Source organism: Caloenas nicobarica, chromosome 6 (genome assembly GCF_036013445.1).
Source record: "Caloenas nicobarica isolate bCalNic1 chromosome 6, bCalNic1.hap1, whole genome shotgun sequence".
Taxonomy (NCBI): Eukaryota; Metazoa; Chordata; class Aves; order Columbiformes; family Columbidae; genus Caloenas; species Caloenas nicobarica.
Genome location: NC_088250.1, coordinates 8,591,884 through 8,617,636, shown reverse-complemented (window position 1 = coordinate 8,617,636; position 25,753 = coordinate 8,591,884). Strand labels below are relative to the sequence as shown.

Here is a 25,753-nt window from a genome sequence, read left to right as displayed (position 1 = left end):
TGAGCACACACACAAGCTTTAGTTTTCGTACCAAATTTTCAATTTACTAGGACGCCCTCACCAGCATCAGCTTTTAATCTTCAAGGGGGTCATCAGCTCCATTAAAGTTATCTGCAAATTAGATGGTAACACTGCTGTCAGCTGCCACGACACCCATATTTACTTTGCTGCCCAAACAAAACACCCAGTGGTTGTTTACCATGGATCTTCCAAAGGCTGCTCAGCAAGTCCCATTACTCAGGCCGTAGGCACAGCAGGAAGCTTGACAGCACCAACACTTATCTGCACTCCAGGCCTTCTGACTGTGGTCCAGGTTGCAAGAAACACCCATCAAAAAGCAGCAATTGTAGCAGTAAAAGGTTTCTCTCTTCCACAAGCACTGTGCTTGCAGCAACGCTCCCTGCAGCTCTTGCTCCTGGTGTGTTTGCGGGTACATCTAACCCTGCTGTGGCTACAGGGTGCTAAGACATCCAGACGTGCCTCAACTAGACAAGAAGCTCCAGCAGAAAGCTGAGCACGGGCAAACTGCCCAATTGCTTCTTCTGCGGGCTGATTACTGCAGCCTGCACCGACACTAGTCTGTTATCACACCTCAATTCACTGTTTAAAAGTGAAACTGAATCCTTCTCTGCACCCTAAAGCAGAAATGTACATTTATTTTTACTGCGTATTTCCACACCTCACCCTCGAACTCCTTACTTCTTCCCTTTCTCTCAAAATCTATTTGAAAAAATTAAATTATGATTGCTGTTGGTCCCATTACATCTACTCTGCTGCTTCATTAAGTGCACATCAACAAATAGAAGTGTTAAGCCCTTCTGGTTCTCATCACTGGTTTGGCCCACCTGTGCCAACCCATGTTTACAGCCCCATTCTACCAGCACTGCTTCTACAGCTTCAAAACGAATGCTGTTTTCAGGTTTTTGCAGTGGAGAGAATGGCATTTAGTACAGCTCCTACTTGTCAAACACAACAGGAACAGAATGAGCCTTTTTGGTCTTTATGATCATTCCTACACTGGAAGCCCCTGATCTCCCACACACTGATGTGCAGGGGCACGGTAACTTTTCCAATGGTATAAAACAACTATCTCATCCAGAATTCAGGAGAGACTACACCAGGCATTTAATCCAAACACTTTGAGGAAGGTAGTGTTTTGCCAAGTCCAGTTTGTATCATTACTTCTGACAACAGCAGACCACGATTTTTTTTAATTATTATTTTTTTTTTTTTTTACAAACAGGGAGACCGCAATGCCAGCCTCACAGCAAGGAAGCATAACAACTTGCAAGAGGTATACAAGGGCCAAGAGTCTTCCATATTCATTAGATTTCTAATGAAGTGATAAGAATCCAACTCCCCAATGCACACAAAAGCAAGCTGCATACTTCAAAGTTTAACATTAAACAATGATTACTAAGTAACCATCAGCGTTTTCTGTGAATAATTATATTGGTTTCACCAAGATAAAATTGTTGCTACAATCTCAATTATTTTTCCAGGCTACGTCCTACAATTGACTAACTAAGCAGCATTAGCTCCACACACACTATTAATGTTTCAGCCAAACATAGATTAATCCTTTGTTCCAGGACCTCAGATTTATATACTTTATTCAGGAAAGATGATGATCAAAACACCCCCCACGCCATGACCATACCTCTTTCTGCTGCCTCTCCAGTTCTTTCATTCGGATTTCCCGTGCCTCTGCCCGCGCCGCTCGCTTGGCCGCGAGTCTTGCTTCAGCCTGCGAACAGGAACACAGCAATGAAATAAAAGCTGGACAATTCAAGGTGAAACACTCGTCAAGCAGGGCATGAAATAAAGAGACTTGACTCTGCAAGACTGTAAACACACCTGTAGGAGTTAATGCCCTATTGCGAGTAATAGCCCTGCCTTCCATAACTTGTTATGCTTCACAGGCAGGTAATACACCCTCGTGTAGGCACTACCCTTGGTTAGCTGTTGTGTTTAAAAGTGCTCTGCGTTTCTTTAATTACTGTTTGTGTGGATGGAGATGAAACAGTGAGATTTATTTAAGAAGGGCAGGTTTTGCTCTATTTTTTTTTTCCTGCGCCACAGATTGTTTTTATTGATGAATTAATTTGAGCAGCAGCGAACACATTATGTGCCATTTTTCCTGACCGTTGCATTGCACACACATACATGGGCACAGCAGTTAGGTAAACATTGCTGTTCAGCATGACTATGCACAACTAAGGCTGAAATGACTGAGATGAAGGAGGAGGGAACCTGAGAAAATGCACTAACTCAATTAACATCTCCAAACCTCCATATTCAAGTCCAAACCTCACCAGAGTGGAAATCTGCCAAGAACGGGCCTCTTGGGAGATCTACAGTGCTTCCTCACTTCAGCCCAGTTGGAAGTGCTGAAACACACTATACAGTACCATTTCTAATATTCTGCTTTTATTCCCAAGCAAAACCAGTTAGTCTTACAGAGAAAAATGTAACATTAGCTCAGGCTTGGTACAGTGCAACTGGGAGTAGTTCACCCAGTTTAATTCAGAACAGCTCAGCAGGGAGCAAAAGGTATCGCTCAGCCAGTCACCCAGCATTCCACCCCACTCCTCTGCTTCTGAAACCTTTTACTCTAAGTACAGCATCCAACTGAACAGAAAAACCTGCAGTAATATCAAGGCCAAGCATACAGAAAATCAGAACACCAGCGGTTTCACTGGCATTTCTAAACAGAAGGAAAACCAGAAAAAAAAAGGTGTAATTTCTCTTTTGTAAGTATATTTGCCACTAAAATCTGTGGGAAAAGGCCACAACCTTCAAAAACACAAAACAAAACATAGAAAAAGGCCAAAAAAGGAGCAGGTTGGCTGAAAGTTTCAGCTAACAGAAAAGGGTTAATGAAAACCAAGCATGAGCTGGTGTATGGGAGGACTAGGAGCCTTGCAGTGCTGTAGACCTTAAATCCTCACCAACAATTAAAAAAAAAATATATATATACACAGCCACTAGGCCAAAATTTAAGTTCACATCACCACCTCCCACAAAGCCCCAGTTCCTAAATACTGCCATTGTTCAGTTATCAACATTCTCCGGTTTTACTGCATTGCCCTTAGACTGGTAGGTAGGCAGATTCCTTTTGACAACTGTAGCAGCTCCCTGCTGTGCAAATACGATCCATTTAAACAAACTGAGTATTAATTCTTGCAAGGCAGACAACTTCTGCCTGAGAAATTACTTGTAACAACAGAAAAACCTTCTCAAAGGGTAAAAATGCCCATGGCAGAAAGCAAAAAGGGTTGATTTTGCACAGAGCGCTGTTCTCTTTTAGTTCATTGCTTGAATTTCCAGGTAACTGGCTCTGCCACGGAGAAAAACTGCAAAACACACCTGAAAATAAATTTCAGTACCTCAAGCAGCACTACTGGAAGGCTGCTCCACATTCACTGCTGTAAATACAGGATGGTGTCAGAGACAAGGACGGCTCTGGGCTATTCATCATAAGGGGCTGCCAGGCCATTCATATGATACCAGGTAACAATCACCATTTTTTGCCAGTAGCCATTCAAACACAACATGCACAAACCCCAGGGAAGGGGAATCTTGCTCCAGGGATTCCAGCTCATCGATGATTTTTTTGGGGAGAAAGAGAACAGGAGATACAGCTTCAAACAACATCTTTGACTCCTTATGGTTTAGAGATGCATTCCCTCATCCCGGCATGCAAGCTGTAAGCAGTCTTAAGAAACAGCACAAAAATTAGAGTAAACAAACTTAACTCTGTACATATATTCAAAAATTGCACCTGATCTAGGTGAAGAACAACATCAGTGGAAACAAGTAGCTACATTTTTCCTATATGGAAAACAAAGGACCTTAAAGTCTCCATAAGCAAAATACGTCAAACAGTACAGAATTGTCTATTTGTTACATTCCACTTGCCAGAAAAAGACAGAAACGATATTATTTTGATGTTAAAATTATCGTTGAGCTTTTTAACAAAACTCTATGCTGTAAGAAAATTTCAGATATTGTGTTTAACCCACATTAAGTATCTCCCCTTCTGTTTTCCTTGTATGACTAGGGCCAAAGGCTTTCCATGCTTGCTAGCTACGTTGCAGAATTATATATTGTCCAGAAGTGAGCACAATATGCAAATAAATTAAACAACTTGAAAAATGGAAGAAAAAAAGAAGTTTAGCAAGCTATTCTAAGGCCTCCCTGAGAACAAGGCTCGCCTGTTCCCTAGATACCAACTGCAGCAAGTTAAATCATCTTTTCTTTTGTGCAACACACTAGTAAATGTCAGGTTACACGTATGATACATTTCAGTTTTAAGTGCCAATCCATGGGGTGTCTCTAATTTATTTTACTTCAGCTTTGTATCCCTTTACCTGCACATGCAAAGCCAATTTGCAAACCTTTAAGAGACGCAAGAGTAAAAATGCATTTTCACTTAGTACCTTTGACTAACAATAGCTTATATCTGACACATGCATATCTTTTATTTATTAACTTTTTCTTTCCATGGCCAGATGGCTCTTTAGCATTAAGTATCTTTCAATACAAACAAGAGAAACAATATATTCTGGATCTTTTTAAATAGCATTTTAGCTTTTTTTAAGGTATATATATTGGTGCCTTTATAAGAAGTCAACAAATTGTTCTTCCACCCAGTATTTTAAAGGAACTCATTTTATCACCTCAAAACAAAGATTTATAGAGTCGTTCAGGCTGGAAGGGACCTCAGGAGGTCTCCAGTCCGCCCTCTTGCTCAAAGCAGGATCAGCATCAAATTCTGACCGTGATCGTGTTGGTCAGGGCTTTGTCCAGTTGACTCTTGAAAACCTCCAAGGTTGGCAGCTCCACAGCCTTTCCACGGTCCTGCCTCAATGCCCAACCATCCTCACAGTGAATATTCCTTCCCCCCACCCCAATCATGTCAGAACTTGCTCTCTTTCAATTTAAAACCACTGTCTCATCCTCCCACTATGCATCCCCATGAAGAGCCTGGCTCTCGCCTTCTTAGTAACCTCAGCTTGTATGTTGGAACGCTGCTGTTAGTTCCTACCTTAAGGTTTGGTATTCTGCAAATACTGTAAGTAAACTGGCTGTTACATTTTTAAACATGTTCTCAATGGTGTCCGGGTGCTATTTAGATGATTACACAGTTATTTTCATTGTGGTTCCTGACAAAAATGACAGCTCATTTGTGCTGGACAAAGGCAGTTTGTAAGAAACAGGCCATCCTTCCCTAAGGGGTTTTTGAATCCACAGTAAAATAAGACTGTGGGTGACAAGAAATACATAAGGATAAAAAATTCTCAGTGCAATGATGTGATCAGCACAATAAGTGATGGTCTCTGATGGCATCGATGATATGAATAGCACTAAGATAATGATTAAGCACAAATCAAACACTTCCATGAAATAAAATTTACTTTGCTTCCTTGGGTAAGGTTGGTTGAGAAAGACTAAATGTGCTCTTACTCATCATCCATCTCCCTTTGGCGCTATAAGAAAACAGAACCACTAGAGTCTGTGGAAGGGTAAGCTGGAGCTCCCGAATCCTCACAGGTCCTCAGGAAAGTCCTCATCTGAGAAGGAACAAAACCAGTCTCCCAGCTGCATAAGTCCAGTAGCCTGTCTCAGTGTTTCCAAACCCCACTCCCCTAAGGCTACACACGAGCTTTTGGAGGGTGTTCTCCAAATGCACTAATCAGGTTGGTCATTAAACAGTCAGCCTCTGCCCTTCATAATCCCATTTTTACCATGCTTTAGTTAATAGAATTACTTAATCAAAATGAAATTGTTTTGATATTCTGTAGGTGGCATCGGTGACAAACCTGGCATCACTCATGAGCTCAGAGGAAGTAAATCAATCAGGGCAGGGAGAAGTCCACACCTAACACTCATTGTGTACAATTTTATCAGAGTCAAACCAAAAGTCTGGTAACAACCCTAAGGTCCACCAAATTCTGCAGCAAGTGTAGGAGACAAATAAGAACAATTGCATGCACATTTCCCTGTGCAAAAGCACAGCTCAGCTACTGACAGGAGTAGCTACCCCAACAGCAAGGCATACAGCACGGACATTCATATCAGGACCTCCACTGTCACCTGTGGACTTTTAGACAAATACATAAGAGCATCAGGTTTATAACAGACCTCTTCCTGAAAAGCAAGGACCTGACTAAACTCATCTTGAATTTTTCAAACCACACTCTCTGAAAGGCTTGGACTCTCTTTTCACACTAATGGTTATGTGCTATAAATACCTTGATTTCTTGCACACCCTGCAAACAGCAACTTTAACCTTACATTTCTCGTTGTGTGCTCACTAAACCAAAATGGGCTTTGCCTGGATGACTTTGGACTTCATCCAGCCCAAGCACGTGTCAAAGCCCAGACCCAAGACACCTCTAAGGGCAGTGGCAGAAACAGGCACTGTAGCCTGCAGGAAACACAGTTGAACATCACGACATCACCAATAAATTCATACAGACTTCTGAAATTCAGACTACAAAAGCTAAAACAAAAGACTTAAGGTTGCCAGCATAACTAACTATTCAACAGATTCAAGATGAAAAAAAAAAAAAAGAACACACCACACTAAGATTGAAGGAAGCAATCTTAAAATCATCTAAAATTCACTAGTGACTCAGTGAGCAATACAGGCCTCAATCAAAAGTGACAGATCACAGGCAAAAACAGAAGAATAAAAATATGAAGCCTAACTGCACTCATTACAAAGCTTTTGTAACTTCCCTTTTAGGAAATATTGCTCATCTGATAAGAAGAACTGGCAGATTCAGCTGTACTGTGCATGTCATACAAAAAAAACCCCACCAAGACCAACGACTCCTGAGGGGCTTCTGTAAAGCCCCGTGGGCAAAACGAGATGGCAACCACACTGCTGAGAAGAACATGGAAATCCACACCGGCTGAAAAATAATCGCCTTAATTTATGTAACTTGCTCAAATACTCCAACTACACATCCTGCATTTTTGTCATTTTATTGCAGTTGCCCAGAATGATTTATAGCCATTAAGCCCTGAAATAAGTATACTGTTGCAATGCAAAGTGCTTGTTGCATTTGTCGGTCCCTTTGCTCAGCACTCGACACCCCTGCTTAAGGGTCACTTTAGTTTTAAAATAAAAATCCAGTCCTATGCAACAGCAGATCTTTACCCTGCCTTAAGGTGTTCAGCATGTTCAGCTCTGAACTAGGAAAAACTAAGCAGTCTGTAATCTGGTTCACTACTGAAGTACAACAGCATCTAAAAAAAAAAAAAAAAAAAGCCAGAAGAGATATTTGATCTCAGGTGGAAAGGGTGAGACGCATCTCCTTCTGCTCTCTGCAGTATGAGGCAGTGGGGAGAAGTGGGAGTATGAGATCTGCAAGTGCTGCAGAGTTACCCCCACACACCCCCTTTTTAAATACCACTCATCAAGAGGAGGCGAGGTCTGGTTGCACCCGGGGCCAGCATATAATGCACAATGGTTACGGAAGCGACGACTTCCTGGCCTCGAGTGCAGCGTCGGGGAAGCTGCGCATTATCATTTTGATGAGTGAATTATTTAGGTGACTTCGTTAGCTAGAAGCTAACAACACACATCCTGAAGGTGATCATTCTCAGAGCTTTTTCCCCTTATAAAATGTCCAAGAGTTCATTGTTCAACTGGAAACCCCAAGAAAGAGGCAACAAAGACAGGAAATTATGCTGCTTTTTTGAGCAGTGAAAAATGACTATGTTGACTTGCCACATAGCTACAGACGTCAGAGTTTTCAATCTATACAAAGCACCCCTTAATTCCAATGTACTCAAAGTCATCTGCTGCTAAGACTAGTAATCAAAGTTAGTATCATATTTTTTGTGGATGACTGAAGTGTTGGTTTGCCAACACCAAGCCATACTCAGAAAACTCTCCGATCCCACTGTCAGAGAAGGTTTAAAACACAAGTCTGCCCAACTAAATTACACCTGCTCACTGTGTGCAACTACTATTATGTATTTCTGCAATAACGATTCTCAGACCGATTTAAACTTCTTGCCAACATGCTTAAGATACAGCCAGCAAGTCACTTCAACTTTTTGTGACTGATGTCATTCCATTCAAATATTCTGCATGTAAAGGCTCTTCCTCGGATGTTATACAACTGTTGACTTTATTTACGTAAGTCATACTTTGTCAGACAACAGAAATCTGGTAAGGTTTGTTGTACTTCTACAGAACTTAAAGTCTATTTAGACAAGCGGCACCTGATTTGCAGTATTCCTGTAAGAAAGCTGCTGAATATAGCTATCAGGTAAAACAACTGCTAACCCATGGCAATGTTTTTCCATCTCCACTTGAGCAACAAGTGACCTAAACCAGCGAGTTCCAGGAGCTCGCTGTGAGTTATCACACGCTCCTTAGCATCGAAACAAGAGCGTCTATAAATGGCATCTATGCTTAGAGGTCAAACCAGCATATTTACCTGACTGGTTTTGCATCTGAGTTATACGTATATAAGCACACTTTGCACCACTTACTCATATGACAATGAGCATATGAATCACCTAGGGTTCGGTCAGTCCACATCCTGCTTGACTCCTCACCTTTCTCTTAAATGCAAATTAGCATTAAAAGGCAGCATGTTCATGAACCTTTAGTCTATACATAAACATAAGGATTCCCTTCCAATGCCCACGTACCAGTGTCAAGGGTTAGACAGACAGGCCCATTATGGGCTTGTCTAACAGCTCCTCTCCCACTCCTACAGTGACAGTGGTGAAGCAGAGAGTGCCAGTTTATGTCAACGAATGACTAATCCATCCATTACATTTTTATGGTCACATGTAGGCTGGTTTGAAACTTTATTTAGAATATATTTAACAGGTTCAGTTGGCCTATCTGCTTCTATACCAAACTGAGCAGCAAGTAGCTTATATTTTTAGTACTGATTTTTAAAAGAAAGCCTTAGGAAACTCCATGCATTGTGAAGAATGAGCTACCTGACCCTGCTGTCAGTCAGTGGCAGTATTAAGTACCTCTCTCACTAGCACCCACCTGTCCAGAGCTGCTGTGAATCACAGCCCGTGCCCCAAAGCAGACTCAAGTCCAAGCCGTACAGCCCCCCGGCCCCCGCGCACTCCCCGGGCACTCCGAGCACCCCGCTGCAGCTCGGACAGGCCGGGCACAGCCAGAGGGGGGCCCGCAGGAAGCACAGCCCAGCTCCGCGGTTTGACAGCCGCCCAAGGGCACACACGCAGCTCCTCCGCGCAACCGCGTGCGCTGCCCCTTCCCCGCGGGCACGACGCGGAACCCGGGCCGGCGCCCCAATACCCGCCCCCGAAGCGGGTTGGGTGGGTGCGAGCGCCTTACCTGCTGCCGGGCGGCCGGGCTGAGGCAATCGGCTGCCGCCTCCATAGCTCCAGCTTGCGCTTCCCGCCGCTCCCGGCCGTGTGCCCCCGCCGGCCCGCGCTGCGGAACCCGCCCGGCCCGGCCCCGGGGGCGGAGCGCTGCCGGAGCTCCCGGCCGGCTCAGCGCTCCTCCGGGCGGGCTGCAGGGCACGAATAAACCGCCCAACTGCTGCTAATTGGCTGCGATTATATCACTACGGAGCTGAGCTTAAAACGGGTGATCAACGCTGCATATGCTGGTGTTGGTTCTGTTCTTTAAGTAATAGCATTGTACTCTAAGCAATGGGGAAAATTGGAGCAAAAGAAAATGCTAGGGGGGGGAAAAAAAAAAAATCTAATCGGCGTCTGAGTACTGCAGAAGAGCAATCAGGAATAGTGGCTGGACATTAAAAAAAAAAAGGGAGGAAGAGGAATTCTACATTTCAAAAGGTCTCATGATGAGCTGGATGAGACCAGAACACACTAAGGAAAAAATCCAAAGCATCAGAGGACACGAGTGTTTTAAAATGACACTACATGGGACAATACCCCGAGAACAATTCAAGGCACAGTCAGAGCAGAAATCTTGACTCCACGAACATTGATGCTGCCTCTTGAGTCCCCCCAATTCCATCCGCAGTGCACGCACCTGCCCCCTTGCAGAGACAGGAGGGCAGGGAGGAAACTCAACAGGGCAGGGAGAATCACCAAAGCTTAAGTAGCTTATTTTATCCATTGCAATTTTGCAGCAGCAACGACAGAGAACACGGGGAGTCATCTCTTCCTGGCACCGGATTTTCTCCAGTTGCCGAGACAAGCAAAACAGGTTGCTCCTTAGCAACGAAGCCCTGCACTCACTCTGCTTCCCCGCCGGCCGGTGCAGGTTGGAAAGCCCTGCAAAGCCTCCACCCAGCAGCTGAGCTCAGTTTTTCCATGAGCTGCCAGCCCAGTACAGAGAATCTGTTTTTTCCCACTGGCAGAGCACACACTGCCATGCTGCTGCTGCTATTTTAGCTGATTTGGAAGACTACTTTACATTTGGGGGCAATACTTCAACTGGATTCATTGGTAGTCCCTGGACCCCAGCCATGTCCCTTAAATAAAAGGCATTAGGGATGTCTAACTCACACCATGGCCTTGGGAGAAACTCCGGTTAAGTGTGTGGAAGCTTTGCATTTGTAAAAGAGACTGTGGTTTTACGTAAGTCATAGAATCGCAGATTGGTTTGGGTTGGAAGGGACCTTAAAGATCACCTAGTCCAATCTCCCTGCCACGGGCAGGGACACTTTCCACTAGACCAGGTGACTCAAAGCCCCATCCAACCTGCCCTTGAACACTTTAGTGATGAGGCACCCACACCATCTCTGGGCAGCCTGCTCCAGTGTCTCACCACCGTCATTCTAAAACATTTCTTCCTAACATCTAATCTCAGTCTTCCCTCTTTCAGTTTTAAACTGTTATCCCTTGTCCTACCGCTACAGGCCCCAGTAAAGTGTCTCTCTCCATCGTTCCTGTAAGCCCCCTTTAAGTACTGAAAGGCTGCAATAAGATCCAAGTCTCCATCTTTCATTAAACTCCAAAACTACCTGTTGAGCCCATGTTATTTTTTCCTCTTGATTCATATCTTCCTTAATTACAAGGTAAAGGACCCAACTTTGCTTTAAAAAAATAAACTGAACTGTCTTAAATCCACTTCAATGCATGTACAAAATAAAGAAACTAACAGATATAGAAATAACATATGTTCCTGTGAAGCAAGAACAGAATCATATGCCTCAAAGGTTTTTTTTTTTTTTAATTTAGAACAAGTCGAGTTTAAGCTATTCTGAAAGATGACAGTTGGAGGTTGAACAATACACTATAGCTTTGTGTTCGGTTTCTTCTGGGTAAACACATGCCAGGTGGAGGGTATGACATATGTCTGCAGAGCAAAATACGTGACATCAGAAGGGAAAGGGAAGCCAGTCAATATAACATGCCCAGCACGCTTCATAGGCAGTCAACATTCAGTACGGACAAAACATCTGTAATTTAAATCTATGTTTAACAGATACTCATTTCATTCCCCAGTATGGCTTATACTGAAATCAGGAACCAGACCAACATGACATGACCAGGAAATGCTTTCCTATTCAGGTGGTATAACATACAGCCCTAAGCTCGTTATTTAAAGCTGATGAATGAAGTTCCTGGTCTGCTACAATTTCCTTATCCTCTCTCAGCAAGAGCAAAAAGCAACATAAATCTACAGTAACTGAAGGAAGACGCCAGCGTGCCCTGCAGTGGTGCTTTCTGCCTGCAGATGCAACTTGAGCCGTGGCCCAGAAGTGCCGCCTTCACAGCTGATTATGATTTTTGTATTTCTGCAATGCTTGATACTGTTTACTGCACCAAAAATAAATGCTGAGCAGTCTCTGGGAGTTAAAGCATAACTTCTATTGGACTTAGGGCCGTTCACAAAAGACAATCTTGCTCAGCATTTAATTTTGGTGCAGTAAACAGTATCAAGCATTGCAGAAATACAAAAATCATAATCAGCTGTGAAGGCGGCACTTCTGGACTATGGCAGCTCACCCCAAAGCAGCCAGGGGCAGGCACTGGAGTTAGTTCTTTAGGAAAAATATGTCTTACCTAATATGTAGAGGTTTTAATAGAAGGAAAGGAAAGGAGATTGATGTTAACCATGTAAATCTGAAGCATCATAACTCAGCACGAAGAAGTATGCATATTTTCATCTTGGCTGAAAATAGACAATTTGTTCTGGGTTTTTTTTTTGGTTAATGAGAATTAACCTCCCCTTACATTCCCTGGCAAATCTGTACTGTTTTTGTACTGTCACTTGGAAGAGACACTAGAGATGTGAGTACCTTCTGTACAAGGCACAGTGAGGACTCCCCCACATACCTTTTTCTAATTACTTTCTAAATCAATGTAGAAGCAAATATGTTTGTTTTTATTTGGTTTACTTGAGGAAGCACTTCATACCTCAGGATAAATTCAAACACACAAGTGTGCTATGGACCTGCTGGGTGGGAACTGAAGGATCAGGAGGTCTTTTTAATAATAGTGATCTTCCATTTTTTGGCAATAACAGAACTGACGGCATTCAAAACACACACTTTAGCGTGTCTGAATTAATTCTAGAGGCGGTGAGCCCCCTTCTGCTTGGATTTCCAAACAGGTCCCAACATATTTCCCAAAAACAGGAGTTCTCTGTACACCTGCATAAAACACTCTTCTCCATCTCTTCTTCCTCCGGGCTCTCAACACTCCACCAGATCCTTCAGACACTGCTAAATAAAAAGCAAGCGCATACAATTCTGTAACTACAGGAGCTGAGCCACAATCTAGGAAGCCAATGATGCATTTTACTTGATTGCTCGCCAAAGCTATTTAGCATCCTTAAGCTGATAGCAGTTAACTCTGACTCCTTGCCCTTCAAACTGCTGCTGTGTAACTTGGGGGAGCAGGTGGGTACTCACAGCACCTAGAGAACACTGTTTGAAAGTGGGGCTTAGTCTATATTTCCTTTTTTACACCCTGAATAATGCAGTGTCTATGTAGTCATACCTCCTCCAATACTCAGAAAGATAGCCAAAAGATCTGAAGCTCTGCTAAATATTGTGCCCTCAGCAAATGGTTCTTGTATCTATGCATTTCCCATCTGAAACAGACATTGCAAGTGTGACATCGATTCAGAGAGACATCCAAGCAGGAAGAATGTTCACAATGGAAATATACATTACACGTAGTACAATGCTAAACTGAGCATAAGAAAAACAGGTAACAGAAGATATTTAAAAGGAGGAGAAAAAAAAAAGTGTTAGATGACACTTTCATAAACCTGGTAGGTTAACTGCAAGTTCATCTTAAGTACTTATAAGCCAAAAAAAAAAAAATTATGGTGCTTAGGACAGCAGCTCATTTTCTGACGACAGACTCCTTACCTCTTCATGAGGAGCATACCTCACCTTTGCAAACATGTACACACAAAAAATGCATGCTTGCACACAACACAATGCATCCCTCCACAAGTACAGGCCTAAGTCCTAAAACTCATTTTCACAGCACTACAGCCCTTTACTCATAACTACTAAGGAGTTGTTTCAAAAGGCAGAGGGAAAGATCATACAGTCATCTTTGAGGTATGTTAGAATCACTGATAATTCAAAGAAATTCCAAGGAAGCCTGGCCTCCAACACAGGTCACACCCAATTGATTATTTTTGTCTTCAGGACGTGTTGTGCCAGAGGTAAATGATGAGGCATGGAAGCGGGGTTTCAAGTAGGAATAAGGCAGTCAAAACCTTTACAGACACCTCCCAGCACTATCTGGCACCTACATTGTAACTCAGCTTATTTCATTTATATCTAAGAAAAAGCAATTCTGTTGTGCATTTCCATTATTCTCTTTAAGTAGTATCTTTTAGAATTCCAGTAATGTTCCTCCATATCACATTTACTACTGGTCTTCCAAACAGTGGGAACAGACAAAGCAAGTCTCATTTTGTGGAGAAAAAGGCTGGGAAGTATGTCATATTAGAAGAAAAATGTGGTTACTCAAGCCTATTTTTTTTTTCCTTTGAGTTCATAATCTTGTTCTTCTAATGTTCAAGAAAGTCCATAAAAATGTATGGAGTAACACCCATCTGAAGTTCACAAAGACAGAAGAAACTCCACATGCATCTCACTTGATCATCCCTGTCTGCTGCGGGCATCCTGGCACCCTTGCAGCTCTGCTGGCAAAGTTAACAAAACCTCCTTGTAAACCGTAACCAAGGCAATGGACTCAAGTATACACAACTGAGTGCTTCTTAGGAAAACAATGTCCGGTTTTCATCACCAAAATGTACTGCCAGTATCAACAGATTATTTTCTATTGAGGCTCGAAGGCGACGCAGCAAGGAGGAGGAAGGAAACGGCTGAACCAGGCGCAAGGGCTTCTCACCGCACTCAAGTCAGACAAACTGAATCGTGCCGGTGGGGAAGCTGGATGGCTCTCGGGTAGCCTATACACGCTATATTTATCATTCAGCTCAGGGAATCCATTCAGCTTCCAAACTCAAAAGCAATGCTGTCGTGAACATTTGGAGATTGAATATATTAATGCCTTGCTACTATCAAAAAGCCGAAATTTGAAATATAGGTGTATGAAAAGTTACATGATCTTTCCATTTTAGAATAGACAGATTTAAGAATATTCCTCATAAGCCAATAAATCCCTGACCTATTCTTAAACTCTGTTCCTTTGCTTAATAATAAAGACAAAAAACCAAAAAACAAAACACAAACCAAAAACCACGCACAGAATTGTAAAAGATCAGACCAAAAAAAAAAAAGGCATTTGGTTAGGAGCACCTCACAGAACCTGAATATATAGACATCTGTGTAAAAAAAAAAAACAAACCAAACACCACAAAAAAACAAACCCCCCATACACACAAAAAACCACACCACACAAAAACCCGACCAAACAAAAACCGAACACACAAAAGTGACCCAGTAAGAGAATTTTACCTGTAGAAGTGCGCTCCTCTGCTGGTGTACCCACAGTATTAGACTTTACCATCTCCCAGGCTCAACCTCAAACCTAATCAGCTTTAAAGATTTGGCAGCTGCATTAACCATTTCCACCACAACTGCAAATTTACTGAATTGGAAAACCAGCAGTAATTTCAAAGAATATCACACAGAAGGGCAGAGGTTCTGCACCTCAGTCCTATCCCCCGCCCCTTAGGGACATTAGGTGGGGAAACACAAGCAGCATTTGGAAACTCTGGAAGTGCCACAGTTACCTCATCAAGCTTTCCAACTCACACACAAAGAAGGCAACCAACATCCAAGTCATAGTAAAACCCAAATTCAGAAATCCAGACTGACAGCTTAACTTAGTTATGTCTTCAGCCCAAATATTTTACTATAATCACTACAGAGAATAAACATCTGAAACGTACAACAATCACCTCTTTACCTTAAGATCTTTTGCAAACACTGAAGAATCTCATTATCAAATATCTTTAAAAAAAAAAAAACCCACTTTGGGAAATTTTCCCATATAAAAGTGATAATAAGGACACCTACAGAGGAAAGCTGAGCAAAAGAAATGTTATGGTGTTTCCCATGACCACCCTAACTGCAACCTAAACCTATTTTTCTGAACTGGACTCATTCATACCATGCAATCCTACAAGACTGAAGCTTGGTGGAAGATTAAATGATATGTTTTTTCATGGAAAATTTTTCTTGCGAGGGCGTTCCGAGACTGATTTTCTTATTTTGTTTTTAAAGATTCTCAGAATGCCTGAGCTTTGTTTTTCCCCTTTTCATCAATTTCCAAGCGCCAGGAGCAGGGAGGACGAACAGGCAGACGCTCCTCTCTGACATGCCGATAGTGCTGTTGCGCGTTCTCTCTGCTTATGGGGTCAGCATTCTTGGTCATCTTACTTAAAATTTTGAGCCAAAGACTGGAAAGAGGGGGAGGGTAAGAGATCCACGACTAATGAGGAATTTACACATGAACATTGTCCACTTCAGAGAAACATTTGCTGTTGTGTTTGCCAGGAAACCCAGAGATATCATTTAAGCATGTGACCAGAAGCTGGAAAGTTGTGTTGACATGGAGCTTTTTATTCCATAAAGGAGAATGTTTATTCTGCAGAACACTGCAATGAACAGCATGTACAGCTCTACAATGTAAGAGACAATTAGGGAGTTGTGTCCTGCTTCATAAATTATATTGCCATGCAGTCACAAGGGGCCACTGCTAAAAATGTAGTCTAAACAATAACTGAACTCCACCATGAGCATGCATGGATTACCGAAGTAAATCCTGCCACAAGGAATTGGTCTATATAAAACTGCACTCATATACTTCAGATCAAGACTATTACTCTTGTAAAATAGCTTTGAGGGAGTTGACATTGACCTTGGAAACAACTGGATCACTCATTCAAGTAAATGAATCAGAGTTGTTGAGGCTACAATGAGACCTAGAAGGAAAAAAAATTAACAAAAACTGCTAACTGACAGTATTAGCGAATATAAACTAGAATTTCACAGGAAAAGCATACAAGGTTTCCCAGTCTTGTCTCCTGAAATACTTATTTGCATGAAGCTGCATTCAGTGTTTTTTTCCCCACTTGCTTTACTCCACTTCTTTATAAGAAGAGGGAAATTTCTCTTTTTACAGTGACCACACTGATCCTTTTAGTTCTCCCTCTATTAGATCAGCAGTCTTCTGCAGTGACAGTTTTCCTCCTTTAAAATTTAGATAAAACTGAAGCTCAAAACACACAAGTAGAATAATTGTATTCCAGAACATTTTTTAAATACTGTATTTGTTTCATTGTAGAACAGCCTTTGTAACTAAAGTCGCATAGAGTTCACTGCAGACTTCCGAAGCATAAAGCAATGTGGGGCAGTACGCAAACAGGGGTACCCAAGGGAGGTATGAGCTTGTAAAAACTGTCCCACAGTAAGTCTATGCTATGCAAGCCTCAAAAGGCTTTAAATCTGTCTTTACTACAAAAATGTGGATGTTTGGCATTCTGAATTTCTTTCTTTGGAGAGAAAAAACCCCAGCATACTTGCTATAATACAGGCACCATGGTTGCCCAGGTAGCGCAAATGACTTTGTAACATACAGACCTGGATAACTTTTGCTTAAACCAAACAGGGAGGTCAGCAGGAAGACTCTCAGTAAGGAAGCACACATGCAAAATTATTTCAGCCACTGGTACGTATTACTGAGGAGCAAACACATTTGTCTTGACCATGCTCACAGAGAAAGTAAGCATAATAACCAATTTTGGAGCCTGCAATAAACAGCAATATTTCATCCGGCTTCTTTACAACATAAACACAGCTTGGGGAGGGCTCCAGGGCTGGGTGAATGCCAACATCTTTTTGAACACGGATAGAAACAGAGTTTTTGTTCCTGACTGGTAAAAATATTTAAAATAGGAACTGAAATTCAGGGACTGCTACAAGCAATGTATCCTGTGGGTACCAGATTCTGGTCTCCACTGAACTGCAAGTTTCATCTGAATAAAAACTGGCAAATCTTGATTGCAGCTCTGCACCTACAGCACATTAAAATGTGGATACAAACCTCAGCAACTGCTTAAAACAATGCCCAAACTACCAGTCAAGAGGATTAAAAAAAAAAATTAAAAAAAAAAAATTTGAAAGAAATGTTACAGGTACTGTTTTAATGATTACCCAATCTGTGGCAAGAAGTTATATAAAGCTTTAAGAGAGGGCATAAATACAAGATTACATTCTGTTTTGTTTCTCAAATCAAGTGTACCCGCTTTCTGGTTAATCACCTTAAAATAAAAATTTTATAAACACAAACAAAACCCAAACACCCCCAAACCAAAACCAAAACAACGAAACCATACCACAAACCAAAACCCACCTTTAGTTGCATCACAGATACAACAAATACATTGGCAAGGAAGTATATGTACGCCAACATCACAGTCTCTCCGCAGAGCCGCGGTCTTTGCATCCAGACAATTTTCAGGCTGATTTATTCTTTTAAGACCGAGTAAAACAAAGATCAGAAGTTTCAGGTAATCCACTGAAAACTCCCCCATGTTATATGCTTTTGAAGAGGTACACAGGCAGTAACAGATTTCAGATGTTATCAGATACCAAACAGCTGAAGCTGCTGGGTCAGACACTAATGTAGAGTCCAGTTCTTGGCCATGCAAGTTATATGGTATTGAGAAATCACGCAAATGGTTCTGTGAAGTAAAGATGAGGGACAAAGGAAAAAGGTGCTGAAAATAATGCAGAGCAAACGAAGCACGCAGTGGGATATACAGAAAACATTACACAGAATAAATAGGTGAGGAATAGAGAACAGAAGAAGAGCACAAGAGGGAAGGGAAATAAGATGCAGTGAAAATTAAGTATAAGGAAGGGGGAGTAAAAAAAAAAAAAAAAACACACACCACACACACACAACACAAAACAAAAACACTAACAAAAAACCCAAACAAACCCCAACACTAACAAAAGCATCAGAGACAAGCACCAAGATTTAGATTTAACAGCCATACTCCAGTCCCCATACACAAACAGTTCAACATCAGTCCAGAGAGTGAAACTGAGCAGCTCTCAATGCTATGACAAATTGTCTCATTATTTTGAAATGGTGTAAGATTGGAATTAGATCATGTGAACTGATGTTATTTCAGTGTCACACTAATGTGAGACCTTTCCATTTTGCAATAGGTCAGAACAATTTGCCTCTTGTAAGTTTCAGCAGGAAAATTTTGAAGAGCTTCATGCCAAGAACTAGTCAATGAAGTTGCACAGGTCTTTGCCATCAATTAGGCGCAATCCAGAATTCCACTGTGCTTTAGTTTCTTGTCCAGAGAATAGAGATTATATGTCCCTCCGGAAGAAAACCAACATAAGTAGTAGTTTGAAATCTTCAGACACCACACATTACGTACAGGGATTTTATGCCAGCAGGGCAATTGAGAAACTACACAAACTACACAGCTACAACGTTTGTATTTATTTGGTATACAGGAGAGCTCACGGGAAGCAAACAGAGCTCTTTTTTGGAATTTAGTTTTCAGGAACAACTTGCATAATATAGCAGCTCTCTGCAGAGAAGAGCAATAGCCCATGAAGTGCAACTCAGAAGCACTGACTACAGGAGAGGAGATAAGAGAGAGATCTTAATACTGTCAGCATAGCAGCTACCTGCCAAGTTTGGCACCACTATGATACAGACTTCTCTCTGCTTTTTTTATAAAAGTAAATTATAGTATATACTAATAGCACAGCAGTACAAATTCTTGGGGAAAAAAGGTAAATTACATTTTAAAAGTTAATTAAATGCTTTTACAGATTTAGTCCTCTTGATACCAAAGAGTGTTCTAATTTGTAGAGGTACGCAGTGAGGCAAGTCTTACGGTCAATATCCCACTCAGTAGACCAGAGGAGTACTGCTGATGAATGATTCCATCCAAACACCGAGAATGAACTTCAAGCTTGTTTAAACTGCCCTGAAACCCACAAGAGGGAGCAGCAATCAAGCAAAGCAAACATTTATGTTTCTAAAAAGAGATAGTACTTCCATCACGCAAAGCTCGATCCCTTAATTTTCAGTATATATGTTTAATTACCTGACTATTCAGTCATTGAGAACGTGGATGAAAATTATCAGCACCTTTTAATCTGACCTTGGGCTAACAAAGAAGAAACTAGAGTGTGCTCTTCTGTATTCCTGCTGAGGACATGGTATTTCAGCCTTCCTTAGGTTATTCCCTCTACCAAATGCATTTCAACCACCTATGTAAAGAAGTCAACCAACAAAGGTGGCAGGGGAGTGGCTATATTTAGAGTTTGTGTTAAGTCTCCGGATCCCCAGCCCCCAAAACCACAAATCCTAGCTAACTTTATTTTGCCAGTAATTCATGTTTTGTGTCCTCGCTCTCCATCAATGCTTTTGAAGAACTCCAACAAAACCCACAGGATTTTTCTTTAACTACCAACCTTTCAAAAGGTAACAGCTTCTGCATTCAGCATCACTTCAACATACCAGAAAAAAAACACATTAAGAGGTTTGAAAAGGTTCACAATGTTTCTTGCCGGCTTCCACAACAATATGACAGTCTTGGTTTTATGTGAAAGAATAGAAACAAATAAGACAGCAGCGTGCTTCGCTGACAATTAGATGGTTTAAGTAGGAGCACATCAGAGCTTAAAGCACAAGCTGGGGACTCAACTAAAAGCTTATTTAGAGGCAGAACCTCCCACACCACTTTGTCCTCTACCTCCCAGCCCAGTGTTTCAGGATCTATTAATACTTTATTCGCTTTTCTTAGTTAAGAGCAGAAATTAAAGAGAGCACATTCAACTATAAATTGTAATAGAGAGGGGAGACTGCCAGAAGATTTTTTCACAGAAGGGTAGTTCGAGACAACCATATCACCTCACACAGACAGTACAAGAGTTTAAATCAACTACAATTTGGAGAGAAGACCTCAAAGCTTTCCACGTTGCCAGGAGCAATGATGCTTTAATAGGTAGCAAATCTCTGTGGCTCAACAGCACCAATTAACCATGGAAGTTAACAGAGCTCCTTGAAACCTGAGATGCTGCCTGAAAGGAAAAACATCTCCTTGAGGTCACTGAGAATCCCTTGTGACCTTTTGCGAAGGCAGATAAATCCATTAGTTTGTCCCTGTTGAACTCCAAATATCCACCTGCTCTTCCCTGGCAGTTACATTAGGATATTGCGCCAGTGTACTTTTTACAGTCGGGAAGCCCTTGTCTCCTGCGTTACAAGCAGTGTGCTGATAAAAATGTACACTTGCCAAGCCAATTCAAAAACAAACAAACAAAAAAGAAATCATCAATCCATTGAAACTCAAGGGCATGAGCCCTTATTCAGCTACTCACAGCAAACACCAGTGAAACAAGTAGCACTATCTGACTGTTTTAAATGACTTTTCAAAAGAAGTAAGAATTGCTGCTGATCAAAATATTACCTAAAAAACTGTATGAATAAGTTTCAGATAGAGCTACTGAGAGTAGCCAGATACAAACTGAATTATGGAAAGGCTTACTTGTCTTTAAGTCCAGCACAAACCTTCTGTGAGGAGTGAGTTTTAAATACACTATACAAAATCTGCAGATATTGCATGCGTCTTACAGAGTAAAACTTAGGGAATGAAAGTGTGTAAATATAGCACACAGCTTGGATATGCTCCATCGACAAGTAACTGAGAAAGCCTACTTTTCACCTTGCAAAAGCATTTAACACTACTTTAGGTCTAGCCAATGCTGAGGAACAGACTTGTGAGCTATTTATACGCAGAGATAAAGGTGCCAAAGAAGGGTTTTAAAAAAAAAAAAATCTTGAGGTCATCAAGCCTCAGTCTATCTAAAGATGTAGTGTTCCTGCTATACAGTCAGTTCTTCATATAGCTGCTAGCAGAGAACAAACAGAATAAAGTAAAACAGGGGAGCAATGAACTCTTTCTCTGGAAAACACATTTAAATAAGCAGACAGAAGCTAGAAGTGCTGAGTATCTGGCCAGCATACAAATGCATTCAGCTTAGCATGCTATGCATTAGTTAACAGGTTTAAGATTTCCTCTAAATAAAACATGTGGAGCTGCAGGATTTTACACCATTACACAATTCATGAAACAGTCACTTCACAGTGGGGAGCAATATCGCAAAAATCACGCCACTGCTTCATTCATATAGGGTGAAAAAAGGCTGTAGAATTATATTGTTATTAACTCAGAGCTTTTGAAATTCTGGCAATGTCAAGGTTATCTGAAAACAACCTTGAATGTTCAGAGGACGCTCCCCAGTTATGTTAGTGGCTCAACAAGAGCTGCAGTCAGCAAAGTCCGCTTCACTGAAAGCCTAGCATACTGAGACTGGAAAGGCCATTGCAGTATAACTGCAGTTTGTGCAAATCCAGTATAGCATCCATAGTGGGTCTGGGAAAGCAAAGCTATAATAATTGTCTTGAAATGGGAGAAGCTCTGCCAGAAGTTCAGCTATATACTAGAAATAAGTGTGATAAACAGGTCCGGGTTTTGACAAAAATGCCATTATAACAATTCTGCTTCAACAAACTGCTTGGAGATGCTCACATGCTTAAAGAGCATCTGTCAGATCACCATGATGTGACACACTACACCTGCTGAGACACCACAGCCAATATCCTGGCAATTACCTGGACACAAGGAAACATTATACACACGAATGGGTCACAGAGCAATCAAAGGCACACTCAGCATTAATAGCTGGAAATTAGGATGTCAAATAATATTTCAAGTGTGCCAAACACCCCAAATTATTTTTTATCTGAACAGCAGGTGAAAAATCCATTCATGGATTATTTAAGTGACAACGAAGCACACAGTAGCATCCTAAGGAAACTACATACAAAGACACACACATGGAAACAGCCAGAAACGGCTAATTGCCTACATTCTTCAAAAAACAGGCAATGTCTTATTCAGAAGGAGTAAAAAGTCATGTCACATTAAACACATACCAGAATATGCTTTACAGCAGGCTAGATGTTGAGCACCGATGCTGAACACTTGGCAAGCAGCAGCTGGGACAGCCAGACACCACAAAGGTCCTCAGCCCAACCCTTATTCCTCCCTGCCTCGTTCTTCTACTCCAACCTGGGAACAAGGCACCCCTACCCCAAACGCTGCTTTGAGGGGTGGGAGGGAAGTAAGCCCCTGCTCTCCAATATTTCCAACAGTAGTCGAGACGCGCAGTGGTCAATGGGGAACACCCACAAAACACGGATCTTTAAGAAAAGCCTTGGGGCTGCACGCCTTCCTGTGGAGGACGCAGCAGCTTCTCTCCAGGGCTCCCGGCAGGCAGCCCAGCAGCGGGCTCTGCCCTGTCCCACTTCCCTGCAGACAAAGCTGGTGTTCACACACAGACTATCAAGCACGGACTACACTTGGACACGAGCACCAAATCCAAGAAGTCCTGCGCTTCTCCCCATAAACATGGAAGGCATTTTACTTTCCACATCAGATACCGGACCCTACTGAGCCTATAGTGGAGAGCAAAACAGACACTTGCTTTGCAGGTAAATTGCTTGGGAGGTGCCACTTTTAAGTGAAGAGCCACCTGAATACCCACTGCAGAGGATGCAACACACATACTGCGCTGATGCTTACAAATCCACCTCTTCAGGGGCCACTGCTGAACCAGAAACTATTTGTGGTGATCCGATCTCCTCTGACAGAAGATTTTCCCACTAAAAACACAAGCAGGCTGACTAATTTTAAAGGATTGATACAAAATTGCCCTTAGTTTGTTCACCTGGCTCAGGTTTAACACCTTTGGAGATAAATCATCCAGTATCATTACAGCTCTGTTGCAATATTTACTCTTCACAAATAAGTATCTATTTCTGCTCTCTTATTTATAAAATAACCTTTTAACTGCTTGTGTTTTGGTGGCAACCAGAGACCAACTGAGATCACAACTCATCTGTCTAAATATTTACGCTATATAATGTACTGTACTTGTGATGGACAACGTAGACCAAGTATAACACCGTTACCATTACTGGGTCAATAGTAGCCAAGTGATCTGGCTGATACCATCATTCACATAAAAATAAACTACTCAGTTGATTGGGATTAAACATGATGTTTGCTCTATATTAGATGTTTCATGCTGTTTAGGTTTTGTTCGCCAAATCACATGTAGACAGCAAAGTAGGTGACAGCTTTAGTATGCTACTACGGGAATCCATTCCTCACTCTCATGCAGACTCACATGGCTTAAATACTATGGAAAAAGAAAGCCTTCTGCCACAGTCACTGTGAAGTCGTATAGTCCCACCTCCTTACAAAAAACTACCATAAAGCTTTCATCCTGCCCATCTCTTCAATGAAGAAATTAAAGTATATACAAACTATTTATCACCTTTCCCTCCTTGTGTAGTTTTCCTTAGTCCTGTAGATTTTACATAGATATACTGTTGGTAGTATTAATCATTTTCCCTATATGAGAAACTGTATCTATTTGACCTTTTAAATTTTGCTGTGATATTTCATCAGTTGAAATAACAGCCATGCCTCACCACCACCAAACCAGATGAAGGGTTTATTTTCCCTTAATGATGTTCAGGACTGAGCTTCTGCCATGTGCTTACATCAATTTCACTGCAGTGGAAAGAACCCTAAATAGGCCAATTATCATCAATCCCATAAAAACCTCTATCCAAAGGATCAATGAGGTGCACACAGAGCAGCGCACAGAGGCAGCTGCAGAACCTGAATATTCACGTGGTGAAAGCTTTGGCGTTTACAAGAGGAATTCACACATTTCTCCTGTGCTGAACCCCTGCCTCCTGCACTATTCCCCTTTTGCAACTCGTGGGCAGGCAGCACTTGATCCGATCTCCTTAGGGCATTAGCACACAGTGCTGGCACAGCAGCTGCCACCCGTCCCGCTCTGTCCTCCCCAGCAACGACAGCTCCCGTCTTAACTAGACGGACAGGAGCGACAAGGGACAGATGGCAGAGGCGTACTCACCATGTGCTGCTTTCTGCAGGAGATACAGTGCTTCACAAATCTGTTGCACTAAGAAAAGAGCCTGACTTGGACTGCTGATGGATGCCAAGGGATACTCTATATGACAACAGATTACAGCTCCCTTTTCCTTTGTTCAGCTTTCAAATCCAGTAACAGGGGCACAGCTGAACCAAGACTGCCTGTTACTCCTTGTCCATCCACAGACTGCCCTGTAGAGTAGTAAAGAAATGATTTCTTTGCTCATTCCCCTGTGATATCTCAGTAAGAAAAAAAAAAAAAAAAAAAAAAGATTTGGCCATTTTTCATCACATTCATGCTGTGAAATTTCCCCGTGACAACACCGCTGATTTGCACAACAGTATTTCTTTCACTAACAAAAGAAACAAAAGATCAGGAACAAAAGGAAAATTGCATAAGAAAGGAAAAAACCCACACCCTAGTGCTGGAAATATGATTCAAGTGTTAAAAAAATGAAGTCTGAATTATCAAGAGTACAGGCTACACAATCTGTAACAACCATGTCATCTCACTGGTGTGACAGTACCTGGCAGAGGGGGAAGAAATGAAGCTTCAAAGTCCTGTTTATTATAACATCTAAGACCTGACCTAGTTGTGAGACTAACAAGGAGAAAAAAATTTAAGCGCTGACCTATTGTTCTAAAATTAGTTACATTAAATGTATTTACTACTAGCAAATGCCACTCTGATGACATGAAAGCCAAAACAAGACTCTAGAAAGCTGTGTGTTCCTCACAGCATATATCACCCTCCAAAACTTGATTTCTTCTTTTCTAGTAGGTATTGATATTCTTCATAAACATAATTGTTAGGGGTTTTTTATGGGCTCTTCTATGTTGCCATAGCAGAAACACTATTGAACCCCCAACTTTGTAGTCCCTCAGTGATAGGAAGCACCAGCACTGTTCTGAAGCCAACAGAACTGCTCATAAAAACAAGTGTTCAAGTCTTCATACAGAGGCAGAGTTCTACTAAATATAAGTAGAATATTATATTCCTGATCTTAAAAAAAGCATCGGAATTAACAGCATGCAACTGCGTTTTTTCTAACACACATGCTGTATACAAAAATAGTCTTTTCTCCTTAAATCAGCCTTTCATTCTTCACGGTAACATTTAAACCTTTTATGCTACAGGGGTGTCTCACCCTGCATTCAGCACAGTTCTTGTGCTTTTTATACTTCAAATGTGTTCACTGAAACACTCAAAAGACCATTACATTAGACTGACTTCTACCGCATGTACCCCCAGGCATTCTCAGTCCCAGGTCCCTAAAAATGATCCATCTACACATTACTGGGCTTTCT

At 41.7% G+C, this 25,753-nt stretch overlaps 1 protein-coding gene across 9 annotated transcripts in view; it reads right to left on the bottom strand.

The window, feature by feature from the left end:
* The window catches only part of LRRFIP1 (LRR binding FLII interacting protein 1), a 111,544-nt gene that overhangs the window by 63,394 nt on the left and 22,397 nt on the right, over nt 1-25,753 (bottom strand). For 7 of the 9 annotated variants that reach the window (XM_065637208.1, XM_065637200.1, XM_065637207.1 and 4 more), the window contains exon 2: nt 1,661-1,747. In XM_065637208.1, coding sequence (XP_065493280.1) covers nt 1,661-1,747 — 87 coding nt within the window. Of the gene's footprint in view, nt 1-1,660; nt 1,748-9,349; nt 9,471-25,753 lie in introns of those variants that run through there. The other 2 variants (XM_065637209.1, XM_065637203.1) reach the window with 1 other exon arrangement.